The sequence below is a fragment of the Pipra filicauda genome, unplaced genomic scaffold (genome assembly GCF_003945595.2).
Source record: "Pipra filicauda isolate LSUMZ 115617 unplaced genomic scaffold, ASM394559v2 scaffold411_size619879_pilon, whole genome shotgun sequence".
Taxonomy (NCBI): domain Eukaryota; kingdom Metazoa; phylum Chordata; class Aves; order Passeriformes; family Pipridae; genus Pipra; species Pipra filicauda.
In genome coordinates this window covers 1-24,604 of record NW_024104545.1, presented here as the reverse complement: position 1 = coordinate 24,604, position 24,604 = coordinate 1, and the positions used below count along the sequence as shown (strand labels likewise).

The 24,604-nt window shown below is 43.1% G+C and overlaps 2 protein-coding genes across 6 annotated transcripts in view; one reads left to right on the top strand and one right to left on the bottom strand.

The window, feature by feature from the left end:
- The window catches only part of METTL14 (methyltransferase like 14), a 71,667-nt gene extending 54,851 nt beyond the window's left edge, over positions 1-16,816 (top strand). For 4 of the 5 annotated variants that reach the window (XM_039385469.1, XM_039385468.1, XM_027732815.2 and 1 more), the window contains 8 exons: positions 3,258-3,338; positions 3,733-3,820; positions 5,497-5,587; positions 7,128-7,269; positions 8,386-8,478; positions 9,090-9,206; positions 11,040-11,250; positions 12,756-15,236. In XM_039385469.1, coding sequence (XP_039241403.1) covers positions 3,258-3,338; positions 3,733-3,820; positions 5,497-5,587; positions 7,128-7,269; positions 8,386-8,478; positions 9,090-9,206; positions 11,040-11,250; positions 12,756-13,069 — 1,137 coding nt within the window. In that variant the 3' untranslated portion in view covers positions 13,070-15,236. Of the gene's footprint in view, positions 1-3,257; positions 3,339-3,732; positions 3,821-5,496; positions 5,588-7,127; positions 7,270-8,385; positions 8,479-9,089; positions 9,207-11,039; positions 11,251-12,755 lie in introns of all 5 variants that reach the window. The other variant, XM_039385467.1, reaches the window with a different exon arrangement.
- LOC113994122 (protein transport protein Sec24D-like) lies at positions 16,520-19,694 on the bottom strand. Its single transcript, XM_027732818.1, has 3 exons — positions 19,104-19,694; positions 18,536-18,625; positions 16,520-18,163 (listed from the first exon to the last, which is right to left on the bottom strand). Exons 1-3 carry the CDS (start codon positions 19,692-19,694, stop codon positions 18,023-18,025), a joined length of 822 nt encoding a protein of 273 aa, XP_027588619.1. The 3' UTR covers positions 16,520-18,022.
- Between the last annotated feature and the right edge of the window lie 4,910 nt (positions 19,695-24,604).

The following is a 24,604-nucleotide window of genomic DNA, read 5'->3' as shown; positions in this document are numbered from 1 at the left end:
TTCCCATGTCCTAGTAGCCTTGCTTCTGTGGTTACATAGAATCAGTGTATTTATTAAATTATGCATTGTCTGCTGTTCTCTTGGATGCCTAAAAAAATAGCAATTTTTGAAATTTTGCTTCGTTGCGTTTCATTTTTGCTCAGCTTTATAAATCCTTCTGTAATGTCTTATCTTCTTACTAAACCAAAAAGTTAATGTATGACAGGATGTTTTTTGACAACTAATTTTTTAAAGTCTATCTGTAAAGGGACAGATATTGTTTATTATCATGCAAAGTGTTAGTCTGTACCTCTTGTTCAGCAAACAAGTCATGAGCTCGCAGAAGAGTGTTTGTGAAGTGGAATTTTTATGCTTGCATTAGGGATCAGTTCATGTCAGTTTATTTTAGTCCTTCAAGTATGTGGATAAAGAACTAAATTTTAATTACCTGTGAAGTATATGTGGATAAGCCACTTGAGTTGGCAAAGTACATGACTTATCATTAGAATTTTCTTCATTAGTGTGGGGAAGACTTACCCTGAGGTGGATGTAACCACTTCTAAGTAACCAGACTCTTGCTATATTGTTGAAATTGAAGAATATTTTAATAACACTGGCTCGGACCAAATTCAGTCGAACAGATGAATAGACTTAAGAAACTTAAAACCCACAAGCAGAACATCTATAGTGGAGACATCAGCTGTTTCCTGCAGACATTGCTAATTCCCTATTGGCAAGGAGATCAGAACAGTAAAATTCCATTTGTATTTATATAACTTTTTCCTTAGCACTTTGAGCCTGTTTAAATTTAGTCTTGTAATATGAACTGATAGAAATATCTAGATCCTTACAGTATCAATCCCTGTTGGATTGTGTTTAATGCTTCTTAGACAAAAGTAATAGACTTGAACCATTAGTGTTCAGAGCAAATACCACAAATTCGTCAGTTAGGAAAATTTGGGGTGTTTCTGATGTAAAGTGCCTTGTCTCTGTATCCCTGGCTCGCTAAAGTGAGCCAGTGACACCCAAAGGCCTTACACTGATGCTTTGAGAGAAGGCTGAACAGTAGCATTGGCTTTTTTGTTATAAGGGGGAAGCATGAGAGCAGTTTTTGAGATTAAAAAAAAAAGGCAATATGTTTTAATTTGGGGGCGCTTTTTTGTGGGTCTGGTTTTGGTTTTTCTGTAGAATAAGTGCAAATTTACGGTGGTGGTTCTTCATAAGCATCAGGCTGATGTGAAAACAAAGGGCAGTGGGGCTGCTTGTTCAGCTTCCTGCTGGCAGTTTGCCTTGGCACCGTAGGGGTTGGAGATAGGGAAGAGATGCACTAAAGGCAAAAGTGAATAAGGGATATTTTAAGGTCAGAAAGTTGAATTGTGGTTCTAAAGAACTCCTAAAATACTCGTGTTCTGGTGGAACTGTACCAGTTGTACCAGGGTTAGTTGAGCTCCCTGGTCTGTATTTGGAAGTGGCAGACAATGGGATTGAACAGTTTGCTGCCTCTGCCAGGCTTTTCACTGCCTTCTGAGAGCTGGGGTTGTTGCCGCACCCCCAGGTGATTTCACTCAATTGTTTGAACCTGTATGAGTGTCTGTTTTGTGGAGTTTTAACTTTGTATGAAGTACAGAAACACCTGTGGTTTAGTTTTACTGTCTGCCAGCCTAATTTGAGACAGCCCAGTTTTACTTTGTTTCTGCAAGCAGTGGCCTGCGAGCTTGGGATGCTTCCATGCCATTGTTGTGGAGGCTGCAAAGATCTTACTTGGTTGAATCATGGTAATTACTTAATGTATTTTTAGTAATTTGAAAAAAAAATTGTGTTTGATTATTGTGGGTAGTTTTTGTTTCCCTAACTCAGCAATACCCTGCATGACTTGGAAAACAAGGATGATTAATGGAGGAGAACCTGTGTCATTCTATCTCTGTTTGGGCTGTGCCGTTTTCCCTTTGAAAGTTGGTGGTGTGGGGTTTTGTGGCCACAGGACTCTTTTTAAATCACTTGTGAAGGCATAAAGAGAACTGGGGTGACTCAAGTGGTATCTGGCAGGTGCTTATCATTAGAAGGCCGAGATTTAGAGAAAGGTGGAAGAGGGGAAACAGGTGTAACTGATGGCATAAGCATCAGTTTTTAGTAAAACTCAAGCTTTCAGCTATTTTTTTTTGGCCTGAGTAAGACTTGCTGCTGCTTGTCTGCTTTAATTTCTTTTCCTTGCAAACAGTGTTGCTGTTTCTGGTAATAATATTTTTGGTCTGGTTAAACAAACAAATGAAAAGAGTGTATCTCTGTAAATTCTTCACCAGAATATTGAGGAAGGGGTATCTGACCTGTTTATCACAACAGGCATTTCAGAAGTTGATTTAAAGCTCCAATTTGGAAATAACAAGAAAGCTATGATAAGATTTTAACAGTTAGAGGGATCAAAATAGAGGGAGAAGACTTAATTTTTCATTCTACATTCAGACAGCTTGTGTAGTGCAGGGTAAATGAAGCTGTAATAATATGGGAGATGATATTATTTAGTAGCTCTTCAGTTGTATTTATATATTTATGTATCTATATACTGGGTTGGTTTGGGATCAGTGGGAAAACAGAAAGTGATGTGAAGAATTGAGTCTCTCTTTTCTTTTTGTTCCCTCTGAGTTCTCTTTTAGATGTTCAGAATACATCAGTGTAACAGATCTCTGAACTCCAGAAATCTGTTGAATGAACTCACCAACAGGGGAAAAAAATTCCAATACATTTTCTGTTTCCTGTAAATTTGGGGGCTATAAAATGGAAATTTTAAAGTTGCTTTTAAGGACAGTCGAAATGAAATACTGACTTTGTACCGTGAGCTGTTTCTGCAGACTGTGGACTTTGCTGCCAGGGTTGGAAATTAGAGATGATTGAGTGGATATAAATGCTCAAAAGTTCTAATAGAGAAGAATATCAACAAAATACATTATTTGTTTCAGTCCAAGGAGTGAACGTTTTGGGGGACAAAAATTAAAAATTCTACACTTTATTAAGCACTGGCTGCACTGTCATGGGCTAGAAATTAAGGGGCTCTTATTTTATTCTTCTTTCAGGGGCCTTTCCCACCTCATTACTGAGAGAGGTGCAGACCTTTTTAAGAATAGGTAATGTTTTTTTCCCCTCCAAAACTGGAGCTGAAACCATTCATGATGTGCTGTTTTAGGAAATGTCCGTTTGTAGACAGCCCACTTCTCGTTATGATTGTGCTTTGTAAGGAAAGGAGCATGATCTTGCATACTGGTAATACCTGCTTCATTTCCAAGGATGAAGTAGAGCTGCAGCAAGATGAGGAGAACCTGCCCTATGAAGAAGAGATTTACAAAGATTCCAGTACCTTTCTTAAGGTGAGCTGCTTTTGCAATTTTAAGTGTTTCAAAGCTGGCATAGTTGGGTTAAACTGTTTCTGCAGTTGATGGTATTTGATATACAGCTTTAAAGGCTGATGTAATGGACTAGAATTCACAAGTAGGGAAGTTTCCTGTGAAAGATATGACTGGAACTAGTGTTACATTGATCCTGACTAAAGGTCTGAGTCAAATCATGATGAGCTGCAGTAATGGTGGGCCTGATTTGGAACTAAAATGATGGTCTTGACTGGTGTAACTTATAAAGGCATGTTGAAAAGAAAATAACCTGTTATTTTGTTGTTTATCAGACTGGCACATGTAGTGTGTGTGTGTGTGTGTGTGTGTGCAGTTATCTGCCCGTTGCTCTCACTGAACTCCTTCTGTTCTCCAGGGCACTCAGAGCTTAAATCCACACAACGATTACTGCCAGCACTTTGTGGATACAGGCCACAGACCTCAGAACTTCATCAGAGATGTTGGTATGTCAGTCAGTGACTGTTTGAAGAGAACTCCTTTGATAGCACTTCTCTTTCTTCCCCTTTTTAAATTCCTTACAGTTGCTGGGAAGTACAGCTATACATATACTCCCCGGTTGTGTCTCTGCCTGTGAATACATATCAATATAGACGTTTCTGTGAATGAGTTTATTTTTCATCAGTTAGGAGGTGATTATTGCCTAGGCTGCTCTTACCTTTGGTTTTACTTGAAAGTATTTAACAGGAAGATTTTTTTCAAAACCAAGCTCTTTTGATTCCACAAAGTAGATGAGTTTAATGAGCAGATCTTGAAACTGTTGCAAGTTTGAGTGACAGACTTGCTGTAATGCCTCTTAAGAATGTGTGTAGCATGTAAAGTATGGAAGTTTACATATGTTGAAGTCAGTAAGCAATATGGATAATGTTTACCAGCTAAATTTTGTAACTGCTGACAGCTCATTAGAAGGCCTAAGTTTAGAGGATGTTATTTTCTAAGTTTACATGTATCCAGCCGTCACTGAACTTGTTATTGAAATGATGCTTCATTAGGCCTGGATTTAATCTTTCTGTAACTAAGGTACAGTTTGGTCCTGTTTCCCAGAGTAGGTGCATGGTAGTTATTTGGATTTTAAAATAAGCAGGACACCTCCCTCTGCACTTTTATGCAACAGTTCTCTGTATTTTAACAAGTTTAAGCTTGTCAGGGAAAGTGGGCTGTGTTTATAGGTGGCAGCCCGAAGAGGTTTTGTTTGCCTGGGGAGGCCTTAGTTTGTTTCTTCTCTATATTTTGTGGAACACATTTGGATATTTTTTGTGAAAAATGGACTCAGTTATGTCTTTATCCGAAAAGCACCTGGGCTTTGTGCTGAAGTACTTGAGGTAGTTCTGCTCTGTTCTTTGAAACGAGTCCGAAGAAATCGCAGCCAGTGTTATTTACCACGACTTCTCCGCTGCCTAAAGAATTGGGAAGGGACAGGACAAAGGCTTATGCAAGTGTTAATGTGGAAGTGAGCATGTCAGCAGCAGTGAGTCCAGAGCCTTTATTGGAGCTGAGGAATATCAGGGTCAGTATTGGTCAGAAACATTTTCTACATGATGATCAAAACTCTGCTTGGGTGCTATTTCACAACTGGACATGGCCTTAAAGAAAAGCTGAAAAATTGACATCATAAAGCTAAGAGTAGGAACATGTGTTCAAATCTTTGACTGGCACCAGAGCACCAAATCTCAATATAAGGCTTGCCTCAGGGAACCAGCCACACCCCAATCTTCAAAGGTTAAGTAAGAGTATTCTGTAAATTAATGTTAGTTAGATCTTAACAGAAACTTACAGATATGGATAACAAAATAGCTTTCTCTCATCATCCTGGGACTTTTAGTTTAAGTGAGAGGTTGTTTTCTTCTGGTAATAGGAGCTGTAAATTCCTGCTCTCTGTAGTGCTCTAGAGAAGATTGGAGCATAGACACTGCATTAGGAACAGCCATAATTAGCTGGGTGAGGACAGTACTTTGTCAAGTACTGAACAAAAAACTGCTTTGAAGGGTTTGGTTTGTTCTAACAAAAATTAAAATAAGGCTAAGTATTAACATTTGGACCTATTCAGAATACTGGACAATGCTTAATTGATAGAGATATACTCTGTTAAGTAGTTGTTAACTTCATGTTTTCTTCTTCTTAGGCTTAGCAGATAGGTTTGAAGAATATCCAAAACTTAGAGAGCTCATCAGATTGAAGGATGAGCTGATATCTAAATCTAACACTCCTCCCATGTAAGTGTTCTTGTGGAAAATGCCTTTCTTCTCCAGACCTGTTTGAAGTTAGCTGTCTGCTTTGCAAATCTCTATCTTCAGCACCTGCTTAGAATTTACATTTTCTTTTTCTGTTTATACAAATTAATCAATTGAAGCATAGAAGAACAAGATTAGTTTGTTTCTGTTATTTTAATCTAGATTTTTAATATAGTATATAAACTAGTTTTTCTTTGCAGTGTGTGATTGTTTATAGTATCTAAAGCTTTGATTTGACCAAACTGTCAACTGATTGCCCTGCAGGCTTTAGTCTGGGATTTAAAAGAATGCAATGTGGTTGTGAATCTCATGTTGTCATGCTGTTTACAATAATAAGAAAAGCCTTAAAAAATTGGCCTCTAAAGATAACCTTCTTTGTTCTTGTACCAGCTGGTTTTTGTATAGTGTTCAGCTATTACCTTAGTACCCATTAATTAGATGTTTACTTTGCAGCTGAAGCCCAAAAATGTTTAGGCTGACTGGAAGTCGTTTGTCCTGTTGACTTGGGATTACCTCTGAGTTTTTGCTGGATGTCAGACACAGCATAAGTGTGCAGCATGTTACTGCCAGGAATTCAGACCTGCCTGAATGTCAGCCTAATGCCTGTGATATACAGCAGTCCTAATCTGTACTGAGAAAACAGCCTTACTGAGTGATAGTCACACACAACCTCTGGAATAGTTGTCCGAACAACTGAGGTGCAAATTGCAGGACTCAACTTGCTCTTCTAAGTTAGGTGTGTTTTGGCATTCTTTAGCCTTAAAGCACTGAAGGGGGGAAAACAGTAATCCAGTGCTGCCTTCTGATGACACCAAATACACATAGAGAATCATAATCTCTTGCACACACTTTTTGGGAAGGGGGAGGTGGTGATCTGCTGATCAGCTTCCTTAAGGTTTTTAGGGGAGGGCAGTGTCATTTTTTGATAGTGATGCAGCAGTGAGTGATGGGCAGGTGTGGAGGAGAGTCATGAGAGTGTTGTTTGTGCATTTAATAAAATCAATGCGTGTGGGAGTCTTGATTTGTTACCCGAAAAGCGTGTCCAGCCTTCAGAATCTTTTGAACATAATATATGAAAAATGGCAATTCTAGAAATATGACACTTCCCAAAGTGAAGCAAAACAGAAATCTGTTAGCCAGGCTAACAGTGTTTGCTTCCTAAGTGTTGATGTTTCCTCCTAAATAGTCCATGGATGTACAGAAACTTCAGTGAATCTGTACTAGATGCTGCTGTACGGTCTGTGTGGGCATCTGCTTGCTGCTTGCTAAATGAGGATCCTAAAATCTGTTTATTTAAGAGGAAGACTACTTAAAAATGTAATGCAACAGCATCCAGCCTCAATTTAGGATCCATCCTTGAGGATGTGCTATGGGTCTCCTCTACATTTAGAGCCTTTGAGCTGTGTGAACCACACAGGAGACCCTGCTCTTAACTGGCTGCACAGAAGTGCCATGTGGAGTGTAATTTTCAAACCATTCTTACACCTTGTCCAAACAGTTCTATCATCTTCTGTTCAAACAGGTATTTACAAGCAGACTTGGAAGCATTTGATATTAGGGAACTGAAGTCCAAATTTGATGTGATTCTCCTGGAACCACCACTGGAAGAATACTACCGGGAGACTGGCATTACTGCCAATGAAAAATGCTGGACCTGGGATGATGTAAGTACTTTTCTTGCTGCGGAAAAGATTTCATACATCTGTTTAAGCAAATAGGTAAGCTCACTCCTTCACTGACATCCTCCTTTCTCCAAGTATTGTCTGAGTAGGAAATTTTAACAGTCAAACCAATTGTTAGCTTTAGAAGCCTAACAAAATAGAACTTGTGAACAAAACCTCAGCCATGGAAGGTTTTTTCTTGTAGTTATATATTCCCTTAGTGTTTAATCAGTTCAGTGGTGTAGTGATAGTTCATTCTGTATCTTTCCCTTTTCCATGAGGTCAGCTCTGGAAAAGCAGTCAGTCAAACTGAAGGATCATGAGAACAAAATCAAATTCAAGCTACCTTTAAGGAGTGAGTTTGAAAACCAAGTCATTCATGCCTGTGATGTGATGAGAGACTGGGTAACTATGTGAAGGAGTAGGTGTCTGTGTTAGCCAGTCTCTTACATCAGGCACAAATGGTGCTTGGCCATGTTGCCCAGGGAAAAAACATTCTATCCTAACAGAAAAACTGGGAGTGTTGGAGTCATAGTTTGGCTTCTACTGCATTACTTTTGTTCACAGTGGCACTGAATGAAGCTTGATTTGATGTGTTAGCAAGCTATAGATGAATCCTTTCAAGTTGTAATGACTAACAGATGCTTTGCATCTGAAGTTATTTCATCTTGAATGTTACTGATTTGTCAGAGTTGAACCACTGTCCTTGAAAATTCTTGCTGCTTTTTTTCCTGAAAGGGAAAATGGAGAGAATGTCTTTCTTTATAGTGATAGGAGTTAAACTGGGATTTTTATAAGGTGTCTTCACAACCTTCATGAGTAATTCCATGGATGAAAAGAAACATTTTGTATTAAATATTTGTTTCATAGTTTAACCCACTAACTCTACCCCAGCCAAAACCAGCAGAGTTGTATACATGCACTTGGGTACTGGCAAGGTAACTTTTACAAGATACTTTCTGGAAAACAAATTTAAAAGTTTGGCTGTGAGTGTATACAGGCTAACATCTCCAAAACAGTGCTGCCTGTGACATTGCTTCAAGACTTAGTATTCTTCCTGATATAATTGGTGATTTGTATTTAATTCAGAAACACTATTATTGCTCTTATTATTATTAGATCATGAAATTGGAAATTGAAGAAATTGCAGCCCCAAGGTCATTTGTGTTTCTGTGGTGCGGGTCAGGCGAGGGTCTGGATCTCGGCCGAGTGGTAAGATGATGTTTTAATTCAATTTATCAGGGACAGGCTTAAGAGTTTATTTTTATCGTTGACTTTTTCCTGTATAGAATTCTCAGTGGTAACTCCTGAGGGACGTTTTGTTACTGTGGTAGAGGATATGTAATTTTAAGTGGCATTAAGTGTTTAGATACTGTCATTGAATGTGAGAGGAAACATAATTCCATAGGGTCTGGAGAGGAAACATAATTCCAAACATAATTTCCAGTACAGGAAAGCTGTACTGCTGTCTCGGTTTTCATAGGAGCAGGTTACCATCCTGAGTGCTTTTACAGCTTTTTTAACAGAAATCTCAATAGTTTTTTGCCAGAAATATTCATTCCAGAAGAAAGGTGCTACTGTGTCTTAAATTGAGATAAAATTTTTTTAAGTATTTAAAAAAAAGATGATATGTAGACAAATCAATGTGCACATAAGCCTCTTTAATTTTTAGGGGCAGCTTGACAACACACGTGTCATTCGTGCCAGTAAACACTGTCATTCATCTGTGACAGATTTCCAGCTATGATTTCAGAAAAGTCAAGTACCTATATGAGTGTTCAGTTTTTGATGTAGTGTGAACTGGTTTTTTTTATGATATTTAGTGTCTACGCAAATGGGGTTACAGAAGATGTGAGGACATTTGCTGGATTAAAACAAATAAGAACAATCCTGGAAAGACCAAGACTCTAGACCCTAAGGCTGTTTTCCAAAGAACCAAGGTAAGGGTTTGGCTCCATCGCTCCTCTGTTTCCATCCTGTCTGTCTCTGCTAATGAAACACCTGGTGCTCCACAGTAGTTGGTGACAGGCTTTTGGGAAAGCAGGCACGAGAACTTCAGAGTTCTCTTCTCCAAAGCATGTTTCACGGATCTAAACTTAGCAATAGAATTTGACTAAATTTAATGTCAAAAGAATAATAACTATAGAAGGCTGGCTGTTGGTTCTAAATGCACATGTGCAGGTATGTGCCCAGAGTTAGAAGCAGAGAGAGGACTGTGAGAGACCAGAGCTCAGCCAGGATCTCCTGACTCCCCGAAGTGATTGTAAAGGTGAATGGGTCAGCTTGGTTTAAAACAAACACTTTTTTAGGGATGCATTCTGGAGGATGTGTATTGAAAGAAATGCAGAGAAAAAAAATTGTTCTGATTTAAAAAGCTCAAATGTAAGTTATTTGAAACTTAGAGAAATGTAGATGGGATTAATAAATAATTGGTTTGGGTATATGTGGGTGTAACTGGCAGTTTAACTGAAAAGAGAGTTGGCTGGCAGTTTAATAATTCCAACTGTCAGTTAACCTCAGGACTCATTCCTCATTCATTAATCATTCCTTAGCATTAACCACCCTCAACCCTGTCTCAGATTTGCCATTTTTAGGAGTATAAACTTCCCTTTGAGATATCTGGAATCTTTCATTGACTTGCATTTGCATTAGTCTGAAGTTTGTTTGAAAGTGTGTTGTATCAGTTATAAATATTTGTAAGTATAAATATTGCGTGTTTATTGCATATAGTATTGCAAATCTGTGCAGCTCGCTCATGAGGGAGAGGTTAAAGCTGACACAGGAGGATTTGAGGGGGGACTTTGTTTAACAGAGAGGAACAGTTTCTGGTATTGGGGAATTTCTCTGTTTATGGGGCGAGGGTTGGGCTGAGGTCACCGTTTGTGATAAACACTGGAAATGGAGCGAGTTTGTTCTGACTAAATAAATAGGCTGCTGGGCAAGGTGTACTTAGCAGTGGTTACAGCAGCAAATGCTGTTCCATTCTGGTTAGTTGAGGCATCTCTAGATGGGTGCTTTGTGCTGGGCCACCAGCAGTTAGAGAATCTGAGGTATGAGTGAATGACATGTGGTATGGAAGTAAATGTTCCAAGTAGTTCTGCTGAGGACTAGATCTACAAGTCTTTGCCTGATGAGTAATTTGTTAGCAGTATTCTGCCTCTTTAAATTCAAGGTCCAACACCCCTGTTGCTCGAGTGCAGTTGACCAACTGCATAGATTTGATAGCTCAGCTCTTCTGACTTTCATATTTACTTGCCAACTCTGAAAACCCTTCCCAAAATCTGGGAATGATTACATGCTCTTGTCTGCAACTTTTTTTTGAGCCATCTGGCGGCGCTTAGTGAGTCAGTGTGTTTGATCCTGGGGAACATCGCTCATCCAAGCTTGATGTTCCCAGAAACAGAGCTCTGAAATGAGTATGTAGGAGCCTCTTTTCATCCTCTAACAATCGTGGTGATTCCTCATTCATGGATGCCACATACCAGTCACTTAAATTGATCTGCAGTGTTTCAGAGGAAGGAGGCAATGGCTGTTACAGCTCAAGAACATTTTTAATGCTGATGAATTGACAGTTTGATGGTGGCTGTATTTTTTTTATGCAGTAATATCTTCTAGAAAGGAATCTGAGGGTGACGCTACTTTTGTAAGAGGTACAGTATGAAAAAGTACGTTATTTGCTGTCTGTTCAGTGACTGAGAACTTTGAAAACTGTTTGTGCTCGAAGCCTGCCACAGCAGTACGTGTGGCATGTGACAGTGCTGTGTGTGTCACAGGAGCACTGCCTCATGGGCATCAAGGGCACCGTGCGCCGCAGCACAGACGGGGACTTCATCCACGCCAACGTCGACATCGACCTCATCATCACCGAGGAGCCTGAAATCGGCAACATAGAAAAACCTGTGGAGATTTTTCACATTATTGAGCATTTCTGCCTTGGACGACGACGGCTTCACCTTTTTGGAAGGGACAGTACAATCCGACCAGGTAACTGTTACCTTGGGTTTGGGCAAGTAGTTACATTTTAATGGGCTTCAATAACCTCCTTCCATCGTCCCAGGCCACTTGTTGGGTTCTGCTGGGAGCTGAGGCAATAATGGTTAATCCTAATGCATTCTCCTTCTGCCAGGGCTCACACCAGCTGGATAACTGTGTATTTTTGTGTGTAACTGCATCACTTGTCTGTTCTCCCAACACTGTTATGGTGGCAAACTGACTTCTGCTCTGTCCCTTGTGGTCAATAAGCAGAAAGCTTTGCTAGAACTAAACATCTCATACAAGTATTTTCTTGGCAAGAATGTCTGTCTTGGGGTGAATCCTCAGCCTGTGTTGCAGGAGCATCATAGAGAACCCTTCTAAACAATAGTACAGTTAAGTTACAATTTTAATATCATCTTTGGGAGCAAGATCATAGAAAAGGCTTTTTGTTTTAGAGATATTCATTTTTAGAAGTAAATACTTGCTACAGTAAGACCTTTATGCTTTTGTTCTCCATGTTATCTCTAATTGAAGATAAATGCTGCAGTTACTCAGTTTTCTACTGGACTACTGAAAAGTGTAATTTCTGTCTTTTCATTTTCTGAATATTTCCTTTCCATTAAGCTTTTTTTTCTGGACTTAAAAGTGAAATAATCTCCACACTAGCTCTAAAAATTGAAATGTCTTTATCATGTGTAATACAGGATAGCAGAATTCCCTGCTTGTAAAATTCATGTCAGTGTCCTCAAGAGGTTTCCAGACCTGTGTCATAGGTCAGACCTGTGGATCTCAAGGAGATACATTGTTGGTGTATGTGAAGATCCGTCAGTCACAAAACTGTAGTTTTAAAAGAAATAGGAATGAGCTTGTTTTAATGCTTGCCTGTCTTGATTCACTTGGTGTGAAGCTGAAGTGCCCATTGAATGTTTTTCTATAAACAGGCTAATTTAATTCTGTAAGGTCTGTTTTCATACCATGTGGGCTTCAGCAGAGTTATTTTATTATGTTTTCAGAGGTGTGCTTCCAGCAGGCTGCGCTCTTGGCTGCACTGTCACAACTGAGTTCTGGAGACAAAGTTACCTAAATCAAGTTACCCTGGGCCCCTAAAGAGAGAAATTCCCCAATACCAGAAACTGATCCTCTTCGTTAAACAAAGTCCCCCCTCAAATCCTCCTTTAACCTCTCCCTCATGAGCGATCTGCACAGATTTGCAATACTGTATGCAATAAACACGCAATATTTATAAATATTTATAACTGATGCAACTTTTAAAAAGGGGAGAAGGATGGTGTTGTTTTAAATTAGATGAATTTACTGATCAGGTTAGTCTGGTACCAGGGGAAGTGGATCTTGCTTCCCTAGAGGCAACCTTTTCATTCCATTCAGTACAGGTGACATGTAGGCAAGTGTCTCTCCCTGTCACTTGAGTGTCCATTGAGTGGAAAAAGGACAATAGTGGCCTCGGAAGCATGAAGTTTGTTTTTGCTTTTATTGACTCTGGTTTTCTTCCCCAGGTTGGCTGACAGTGGGACCCACCCTCACCAACAGCAACTTCAATGCAGAGACATATTCCTCGTACTTCACGGCTCCCAACTCCCACCTGACGGGCTGCACCGAGGAGATCGAGCGGCTGCGGCCCAAGTCGCCGCCGCCCAAGTCCAAGTCTGACCGGGGCGGGGGCGCTCCCAGGGGAGGAGGCCGAGGAGGGACTGCGGCCGGCCGGGGAGAGAGGGGCAGAGAGAGGAACAGAACGAACTTCCGGGGTGAGCGGGGTGGCTTCCGAGGGGGCCGAGGAGGGACCCACCGAGGGGGCTTCCCCACCCGCTGAGGAGGTAATGGCTTCTTGCCTCATCCTATGCCCCATCTCTGAATCTCTTTCTTAGTCTTGTTTTTCCTGAAATGAATTCCTCTGGAAACTCAAGCCAGATGACTTGTGAAATTGGTTTTGGTGAAGCTGTTCTAGTCTTCCTGGGCTGGCACAGCCCCACCCCTGGCTGGCAGCTCCTGCAATGGCAGCGCTGAACTCACTCACAGCAGGGAGCACCATCCCTTCACACACCATGGGAAGGAGGGAAGGGAAGATACTTGCTCTATTCACAGGAAACTTGGGGTGGGGGCTTTCTTTTCAGCTGTCATTTTCTCCAAAACACGGATTCCTCTTCCTTATTTGGAGGGTTGGGCTTGGACTGATCTGGATTAATATTGTGGAATGGGCATGAAATGCAGTTCTGACTTGCAGACTGTCTTATGGAAGAAAAAATGCTGTGTCTGTATTGACACCTATTTTAACTTCTCTGAAACCAAGGAGCAAATGGAATAAATAGAATTCTATTTTTTCTTATTTGGTTTAAATTTCCCAAATTTCTCCTGGGAATAGGGAACAATTTTTAATTTGTGGTGTATGTGCATTCACTTTTCATTAGGGAGAGTGGTAATTCTGTGCAGTCATGTGTTGTGCTTCATGGAAAGCACCAAGCTGTGCGTTTGTGTGCAGTCCAGAACTTCTGCAAGGTCTGGATTGCTCCTGGAGCAAGGATTTACACCCACTGTGTGTTTGGAACACTTTGTTCTTTGGGAGGTAAGACCAGTGTCACTGCAGAGGAATCGGTGACCTTGTTGGAGGGCGGGTTGGAAATGCATGTGTGCAGTGCCTGAAACTTGTCGCCTGGGAACAGGGTAATGAAACCAAGTGTTTGGCTTTGCCTGTGGGAGTTGCACACGTTTGGAAACATTGGCTATTGCTGATGAGCTCCAGTGCAGTGTGGACAGACAGTGACTCACTTTGTACAATGTTTTTAGCAGAACCACAGCTCTGAGCTTCTTGGTCAGTACTTGGCAGGCTGAACAAACTTGGCTGTTGGTGTCTCAAGGTCAGAACTGTGGGTCTTTGATTTTAAATAGCTGTCCTGTAAAGTAGCAGATTATTAAACATGTTTATCAAAGCTAATGTTGAAATATTTTTCTTCATATTTTATGGGGTTTTTCTCCTTGAGGTTCTGGAATTGCCAAGTGGTTTCCTCTGTTCTGTTGTTGAACAGGAACTGTTCTTTTGGTGCAAGGAATATTGGCACAGGTGTTTTTGAGGGTCTGATCAACTTCCTGGCCTGGGCAGCGTGCTTGGCAGGGGATTGGCACAGTGCTGGTGGAACTTGCTGTTTATGAGTTGGTTCTTCCTGTGTTATTTGCACATCTGGAGAGTGACTGGATTTGGGGGGGGGTGTTTTAAGGGTGGTGCTCTTTTGGCCGTCAGTGAAGTCAGCCATGGGCTACGTGAACAGCATCTGACAGAAGGTAAATGCCACAGTAAGGAAACTTTGATTTTTGCTCTAGTCTTGTTATTTGAAAAGTTAATACTGGAGAAAACCTTAGGACCACTGCTTTTGTGCCAGGGACAAACTTGTTTGGTGTTTGGTTGTTTTTTTTTATGAGTAGAAAATGTTAATTTCCATTTCCCCCTTTTAACCACAGGCCCATTGCTGATAGTTCAGTGCTGGTTTTAAGTGAGTGTAATGGACAAGGAACTCCACCTTTGTACCCATCCTCCATGAAGAACAGTTACCTGCTGGTCATTATGGGAAGGTGGTGTTCCAGCAGTGACAGACTGATGGCCTGTAAAGGTGAGACAGCAGCACACCCAAAGCTTGGGGTCATGTCCTTGTGGTGGTGGAGGAGATGATACTTAGAAAATACTGCAGTGAGACACTATTACACACGCCTCATTATAGAGGGTAAAAGCATCTGGTCATTTCCTAATCACTGTGATTTGGACCATATCTAAAGTGGTGTCTAGAGATGAAAGGCTTTTAATTGCATTACTGGTGTCAGTTAATTTCTCAGTTGTAACACTTTACAGGAGGAGGATAAGGCTCAGTATCAGTGAGCTGATGAATTTTACCCCAGGTGAATGAAGACCTCATTTGAGCATACTGTCCTTGAAGATACAGAGCCTAACACATTTCTTCTTTTCCAGTTCTATTAAATGCATAATGCCTGCAGTCTGAGTTGGGATGCCTGTCTAGATCTTGCCATGTCTTCCCATTCTGGAAGAGGCTTAGAGTACTTGGAATATCTTACACCCTCTGTGAATTAAGTGAGGAATTTGACAGTTGCACTGACAAGATACTCAGGATGTGTCAGCATTTACCTTCAGAGGGAATTCAAGACAATCACCTGTGGATCATTGTGTGTAAATCAGCCACAGCTGGAGGTGGTTGGAGTGATGGATGTGCTGTGTAGGTTGGCAGTCAGTGCTCTTGGGGGTTTGAGGTCTTCCCCAGCACAGGCTTACTGTGTGTGTTCAGAGGTGCTGAATGCTTTGTTCAGGGGAGTGGAATTTAGGTTGCATACTAAATAGCAGTTTTGATCTGATAATAACTGGCATTAAGTCAATGAATTAATTTTAGAATACTCAGCTGTTTTTCTATGCCCTGCCAAGGATTTTAATATCCAGAATGCACTCTAGAAATAAAGAATATACGAATGTTTCAAGCCCATTATATAGAAAACATTTTTAAGTCTTGTTTCTTCAGTGTGGCTTTATAAAGATACAACGAGTAACTGAAACTGATAGATAAAAGAACCCACTGTTTCTGTATATAGCAGAAAAGATGTTCTCTCATTTGAAAATTGGTGGCAGCTTTATTGCTTTAGTAGAAATGGCAGTTGTGTAATGGGCTGAAGGTCAACGTAACATGGAGGAGGGCTGCACTAATCCTTCCCATAATAGGGTCATTCTCATGGGCTGAAAAATTAAGCAGTAGGTAAATTTGGTAGTGAAACAGGAAGTAATTTTCTGTGTAATTATTACAGCAATGACAAAGGAAAAAAGAGTGTTTAACCTGAGTTAAACACTACAGTCCTGCTGTTTCTGCAGAGCCAAGCACTGCACTTGTCACATGTGTGTGGTGACTGTCCCTGTCATGATCACTGCCAACAAGTGCTGGTTTAGCTGTTGGGATGGCTTAATGTAGGTAACCCAAACTGCACCTGGCACGAGCTGTGCATGTGTAACAGCTCTGCCTTGCTTGGGCTTGGTTCTGAACAGCCCCTGTGCTGGGCTTTGCCAGCACTCAGGGAAGTGACAGGTACACTCTGCTCCATTTGATCAGCTCTACCAACCATACCTGGGGGTGATGCCAACAGTGAAACACTCAGAAAAAGCTGGGCTGCCAGTTAAGCTGCCTGTCCTTGGAGTAGGAGAAGATGACCTACAGCGTACTAATTGTTGGATGCATGGCCATAAAAAACTTGGAAAACTTGGTATATGAAAGAACAAACATACACACGATGATTATATTTAATAATTGCTTATTTCTTTACACAAAGAGTTGCTGGTGTCATTTTACAAATGGAATGGCAACAAATACTTTTTACAGGGTAATGTCTACAGCTAAAAAGTGCTTGTCTTGGCAGCTGAATTCAGGCTGAGGACCTTTTGTAATACAGCCACTTATTTTAAGAGCTCTTGGTCAATGACACATACAGGACTGTATAGATAAGCTGTTGAACCAAAAAGTTACACATTTTGACTGCTTATCAATCATGGATATTAAATAATTAATACTAAGTAGCAACACTAACATGTTTAAAGGCACTTTTTTCTTTACTGAGGCTTAGCCTTACTTTTGAGTCTTTTTGGCTTTCTTTGAAACACTAATTGTTTTAATAATAGCTTTTCAAGTTCGGAAAAGTTCAAACCTCTCCCACAGAGGCACTGGTCCTACAGAGACAGACACACTGATGAAATATCTGAGGTAAACAGCTGTTCCAAAGGCTCCGGCTTTCTAAATTCTACCTTCAATATTGGTATTAGCAGAGGCTTGTTTTTCAAAGCAGTGACCACTGAATAAATCAGTCATGTGAGAGGAGATCACTGCAAAAGAACTGGTATTAAACATGAGGCTTTATAGCACCACAAATAACCTTTGGTTAATGTGTCAACTGCCTCACAGTTGACCTGCCACTGAAATTTTGAGGGACAGATTTTTCTGAGTTATATTGGGAATATTCCAGTTAACAAATGTTCTAAATAAAACCTAACCTGTGCAATTTTAAAAAGCTAACTGCTGCCCCTAAGAGGAGGCATTATCTGCCAAACATGGCAAAAGGATTGTTGGATTACTGTTCTTCTGTGGTCCCCATTGTTGTTGCACTTTCTCAAGTCCAGTTAGAAACTGAGGCATTTGTGTCCTGGATAACCCCAGCCGTACAAGGGTCCCCAGAGCTCTGTTTCTGCAGAAAGTAGCACTTGTCCCTTCCAGGAAAAAAAGGATTCGCTTCCCAGGAAGGACTCTGAAATCCTTCAAACTGAACTATGTGTTTACTTCCAATCTGATTCAACTGTACATCTTCACTTAGAAGTGTTTTGTGTTTTTTCCACTTCTGTATAGATTCTGAGCATCTCTGCCAGCTTTTGTACAACTTGTGTCTAGTAAAAGGAATAATTAAGAATTTTCTAAATTGTATTTTAAGAAATGAGTACCATATATGCTCTTAAGCACTGACAGTCTGAAATCTGACAACTGATGTAGAGAAAGAGTCAGGACTCCCAGAAGATTTATACCTGAGTGCAGAACCTCCTATTCTACAGCTTAGTAAGTAAGCGAAGTACTCGGGGAGAGGTGGGGCCAAATGAAACTGTCCAAAGAGAGCACAGAAGAGGGTCAGCAAAGCACAGCAGAAGGCCTGGGCCTGGTGGAGCTGTGGGCCAGCCTTAAGGCACCAGGGACTGTCCGTCCCTCCTGCAAAGGGAAAAAGGAACTGAGAAATGTTAAGTGTTGCCTTAACTGAGCAGCTGACTGATCTCCTTGTGAATACAGATGAGAAAATCCACATAAGAAGCTCCTCCATAAATACTCTTGTCTTCTACTAGGAACTGTCGGAAAAGCATCTCTGGCTGTTCCCGTTGCTTCACTATAATCAGCTGAAAAGAGAGAAATAATTTAGAATACAGTCATACTAGATGGCAGTAGTTTTCTTGTGTCTATTAGTGGATCTTCTTGAGGTGGGGAAAACCCCCAAAACTATCTTTACATTTCAGTAGCTGAACAGAGGAGAAATTAATGTGAATTAAGGGTTGCAGAATAAAATGGTTACCTTTTAGACTTGACTACCTTTGAAAGGCAGTTTTGATTAGGAATTAAGCATGTTTGGGACGCCTGTGCCTACAAATCATGCTGGAACTCACTGATGTGCAGGAAAACTCCTGATACATAAAAAAACCTTTTATAGCTACTGGTAAGTTTTCACAAAGCCTGTAGTGTTCTTCTGAACAGGTAAAGCAGAAACAAGTTACCTTCATAGTGTGGGGCTTTTGGCTCTGGAGTTGTTCCAGGATATGCTTCAGTTTCTTAGAGAATGGATTGTCCAGGTCCGGCAGGGATGTCTGTCAGAAGGGAAACATGGCAGTCACAGCTCTTACCAGTTCACACAGACTGGACTAGCTGCTGATAGTTATGGTGTAAGGAGCTGCGGATTTCATTCTAAACTGGGAAATGCCATCTCCTTCACAAAAATGTCTCATCTTGAGGACTCACCCGCCGAAGCCATTTTTCATTGTAAAACAGTCACTGTATGAAAACTCGTTGTCAGGAGAAACTAACTATTGCAAAGTGTTTTGTTCCAATTTCAGCAACACACAGTTTAGGACTTTAATATCTACAGCAGTCAAAGTTTAAGATTTAAAGAAGCTGTGAAAGCTGTCCTGGAAATGTTCAGCTTACAATTTTATGTAAGTTAAAACACTCCTGGTGTCTTAACACCTTCTGCTGATCACCTGTTCCTGATGAAAGACCACCTCATTTGTTTCCCCAATTAGCATCTGGTCTTATTAAATCCTGACTCCTTAGTGTGCGTGTACTCACGGCGTCGGTGCTGATGTGTGCGAAGGACGGCACGTTGAAGAGCCCTTGGATGAGCTCTGGGGACACGCTGGCTCCCAGCCACAGGAACATGCTCAGCCCGTTGGCCAGCAGGAAGGCCCCTCCCTCTGACAGCCGCTCCTCAGAGCAGCGCACTGCGGCCGGGACAGCATCGCTCTTCAGATCCAGGCTGTGCTGCGGGGAAAGGGACACGCGGCTTGGAGAAGCAGTGACAGAGCTCGACGTAGATAGTAAAAAGTAACAGTTGAAGGGTTTAGAACAGCGGGGTGGTTCCTTTCCAGCTGGTGGTGATGTGCGGGCTTTGGGGCTGAATGGGGATGATTTGGGGTTTTTAGGGCTGTTTCTTGGTGCTTTGGAGGTTTTTGTTGTGTCTGAATCAGAGGGATTTGGGATTTGAGACTGAATGTGTTGTGGAGCTTGGGATGGGGATGGCAGGAGGGGGAGCCCCCCGGGTACAGGGCTCGCCCCTTGTTTTGGCCCTACGAGGGGGGTCTCTCCTTTCTGGGGAGGAGGGACTGACTGGATGGACAGACGGACAGACAGACACACAGAGACAGACAGACATGCAGGCATATGGACAGACAGACAAAGACGGGCAGGTGGATGGACAGATGGACACACGGACAGACAGGAATAACGGATGGATGGACAGACGAATGGACAGACAGACAGACACAGGGACACACAAACAAAGAGAGAGATGGATGCACAGACAGACAGACACAGAGCTGGATGGACAGACAGGCAGACGGACACACAGATGTATGGATGGACAGACAGACACACAGATAGCTTGACCGACAGATGACCCGATGGACACATGAGCAGACAGATGGACAGACAGACTGACCAAAGGGCAGACAGATGCAGACAGACAAACAGACAGAAATGTAGATAGAGAAACACACAGACAGACACGCAGACTGGCAGAGGCAGACGGACAGACAGACATGTAGACCAACCGATGGACACACAGATGGACAGACAGACAGATGGACATATAGACGGACGGAGAGACAGACGGACACACAGATACATAAGGATCGACAGACACAAAAATGGATGAACGGACAGACAGAAGGACAGATGGACACATGGATGGATGGACATACAGACAAAGAGACACATAGACACAGATGGACAGACACAGACAGACAGATGGACGGACAGACACACAGACAGATAGGCAGACACACAAATGGACAGACGGACAAACAGACACATAGACCAACGGACAGATGGACTCACAGGATAGAGAGATGGACAGACAGACAGATGGACACACAGAGAGAGGAAAAAGGGACAGACAGACAGACAGATGAAAAACAGACAGACAACAGACAGACACACAGATGGACAGACAGTCTGACCAACTGACAGACAGACGGACAGACAGACAGACACACAGCTGGACAGACAAATGGATGTAGGGATGGATGGAGAGATGGACGGACAAAAAGACAGATGGATGGACAGATGGACACAGACGGAAAAACGGACAGATGAACGGACAAGTAGACACACACACACAGCTGAACAGGCAGGTGGACGGACAAATGGACGCAGAGATGGAGAGAGAGATGGATGGACAGACAGACAAACAGACACAAGGATGGATGGACAGATAGACAGACACAGAAATGGACAGACAGAGACAGACGGACGGACGGACACCCAGAGAGATGGACAGATGGATAGAAAAATTGACAGAGGGCTAGATGGACAGACACAGATGGACAGACAGATGAACAGACAGATGGACAGACACACAGCTGGACAAGTGAACAGAAAAACAGACGTAGGGATGGATGGAGAGACAGATGAACGGACAAACAGACAGATGGACACAGGCAGAGGAAAGAGATGGACAGACATATGGACACACAGACAGCTGAAGAGGCAGCTGATTGACACACAGACATAGAGATGGATGGATGGACAGACAGAAAAATGGACACAGAGACGGACGGACAGACAGACAGAAAGACAGATGGACACAGAGATGGACAGACAGACAGACAGATGGACACAGAGATGGACAGACAGACAGACAGACAGATGGACAAAGAGATGGACAGACAGACAGACAGACAAATGGACACAGAGATGGACAGACAGACAGATGGACACAGAGATGGACTGACAGACAAACAGATGGACAGACAGAGATGGACGGACAGACAGACAGATGGACAGACAGAGAAACAGACAGATGGACACAGAGATGGACAGACAGACAGACAGATGGACACAGAGATAGACAGACAGACAGACAGATGGACACAGAGATGGATGGACAGACAGACGGACAGATGGACAGACAGAGATGGGCGGACAGACAGACAGATGGACACGGATGGACAGACAGACAGATGGACAGACAGATAGATGGACAGACAGACAGACAGACAGACAGATGGACACAGAGATGGACGGACAGACAGATGGACAAATGGACACAGAGATGGACGGACAGACAGACGGACAGATGGACAGACAGAGATGGATGGACAGACAGACAGATGGACACAGAGATGGACGGACAGACAGACAGACAAATGGACACAGAGGTGGACGGACAGACAGACGGACAGATGGACACAGAAATGGACGGACAGACAAACAGACAGAAAGACAGATGGACACAGAGATGGACAGACAGACAGACAGACAGATGGACACAGATGGACGGACAGACAGACAGATGGACAGACAGATGGACACAGAGATGGACGGACAGACAGACAGGCAAATGGACACAGAGATGGACGGACAGACAGACACAGAGATGGACAGACAGACAGACAGACAAATGGACACAGAGATGGATGGACAGACAGACAGACAGATGGACACAGATGGACGGACAGACAGATGGACACAGAGATGGACGGACAGACAGATGGACAGACAGAGATGGACAGACAGACAGACAGAAAGATGGACACAGAGATGGACGGACAGACAGACAGAGAGATGGACACAGATGGACGGACAGACAGACAGACAGATGGACAGACAGACATGGATGGACAGACAGACAGACAGATGGACACAGAGATGGACGGAAAGACAGACAGACAAATGGACACAGAGATGGACGGACAGACAGACAGATGGACGGACGGACAGACAGACAGACAGATGGACACAGATGGATGGACGGACAGACAGACAGACAAATGGACACAGAGATGGATGGATGGACAGACAGACACAGAGATGGACGGACAGACTGACAGACAAATGGACACAGAGATGGACGGAGAGACAGACAGATGGACAGACAGAGATGGACAGACAGACAGACAGACAGATGGACAGATGGACGGACAGACAGACAGACAGATGGACACAGAGATGGATGGACGGACGGACAGACAGACAGAAGGACACAGAGATGGATGGACAGACAGACAGACAGACAGATGGACAGACAGATGGATGGAAAGACAGAGAGACGGACAGATGGACACAGAGATGGACAGACAGACAGACAGATGGACACAGAGATGGACGGACAGACAGACAAATGGACACAGAGGTGGACGGACAGACAGACGGACACAGAGATGGACGGACAGACAGACAGATGGACACAGAGATGGACGGACAGACAGACAGACAGATGGACACAGAGATGGACAGACAGACAGACAGGCAGACAGATGGACAGGCAGACAGATGGACACAGAGATGGACAGACAGACAGACAGATGGACAGACAGAGATGGACAGACAGACAGACAGACAGACAGATGGACACAGAGATGGACAGACAGACAGACAGATGGACACAGAGATGGACGCACAGACAGACAGACAGACAGATGGACACAGATGGATGGACTGACAGACGCACAGACAGACAGATGGACACAGAGATGGACGGACAGACAGACAGACAGACAGACAGATGGACACAGATGGATGGACTGACAGACGCACAGACAGACAGATGGACACAGAGATGGATGGACAGACAGACAGACAGACAGACGGACACAGAGATGGACGGACAGACAGACAGACGGACATATGGACAGAGAGAGATGGATGGAGAGACAGACAGATGGACAGACAGACAGACAGACAAATGGACACAGAGATGGAGGGACAGACAGACAGACAGATGGACACAGAGATGGACGGACAGACAGACAGACGGACAGAGAGATGGACGGACAGACAGACAGATGGACACAGAGATGAACAGACAGACAGACAGACAAATGGACACAGAGATGGACGGACAGACAGACAGACAGATGGACACAGAGATGGACAGACAGACAGACAGGCAGACAGATGGACAGGCAGACAGATGGACACAGAGATGGACAGACAGACAGACAGATGGACAGACAGAGATGGATGGACAGACAGACAGACAGACAGATGGACACAGAGATGGACAGACAGACAGACAGACAGACAGATGGACACAGAGATGGACGCACAGACAGACAGACAGACAGACAGATGGACACAGAGCGGCCAGACAGACAGACAGATGGACAGACAGAGATGGATGGACAGACAGACCGGCAGACAGATGGACACAGAGATGGACAGACAGACAGACAGATGGACAGACAGAGATGGATGGACAGACAGACAGACAGACAGATGGACACAGAGATGGACGGACAGACAGACAGATGGATACAGAGATGGACGGACAGACAGACAGACAAATGGACACAGAGATGGATGGACAGACCGACAGACAGACAGACAGAGAGATGGATGGACAGACAGACAGACAGACAGAGGGACACAGAGATGGAGGGACAGACAGACAGACAGATGGACAGACAGATGGATGGACAGACAGAGAGACAGACAGATGGACACAGAGATGGATGGACAGACAGACAGATGGACACAGAGATGGACAGACAGACAGACAGACAAATGGACACAGAGATGGACGGACAGACAGACAGACAGACAGACAGAGAGATGGATGGACAGACAGACAGACAGACAGACGGACACAGAGATGGACGGACAGACAGACAGATGGACACAGAGATGGACGGACAGACAGACAGACAGACAAATGGACACAGAGATGGACGGACAGACAGACAGACAGATGGACACAGAGATGGACAGACAGACAGACAGACAGACAGACAGATGGACACAGATGGATGGACTGACAGACGCACAGACAGACAGATGGACACAGAGATGAACAGAAAGACAGACAGACAAATGGACCCAGAGATGGACGGACAGACAGACAGACAGATGGACACAGAGATGGACGGACAGACAGACAGATGGACACAGAGATGGATGGACAGACAGACAGATGGACACAGAGATGGACGGACAGACAGACAGATGGACACAGAGATGGACGGACAGACAGACAGACAGATGGACACAGATGGACGGACAGACAGATGGACACGGATGGACAGACAGACAGACAGACATATGGACAGACAGAGATGGATGGACAGACAGAC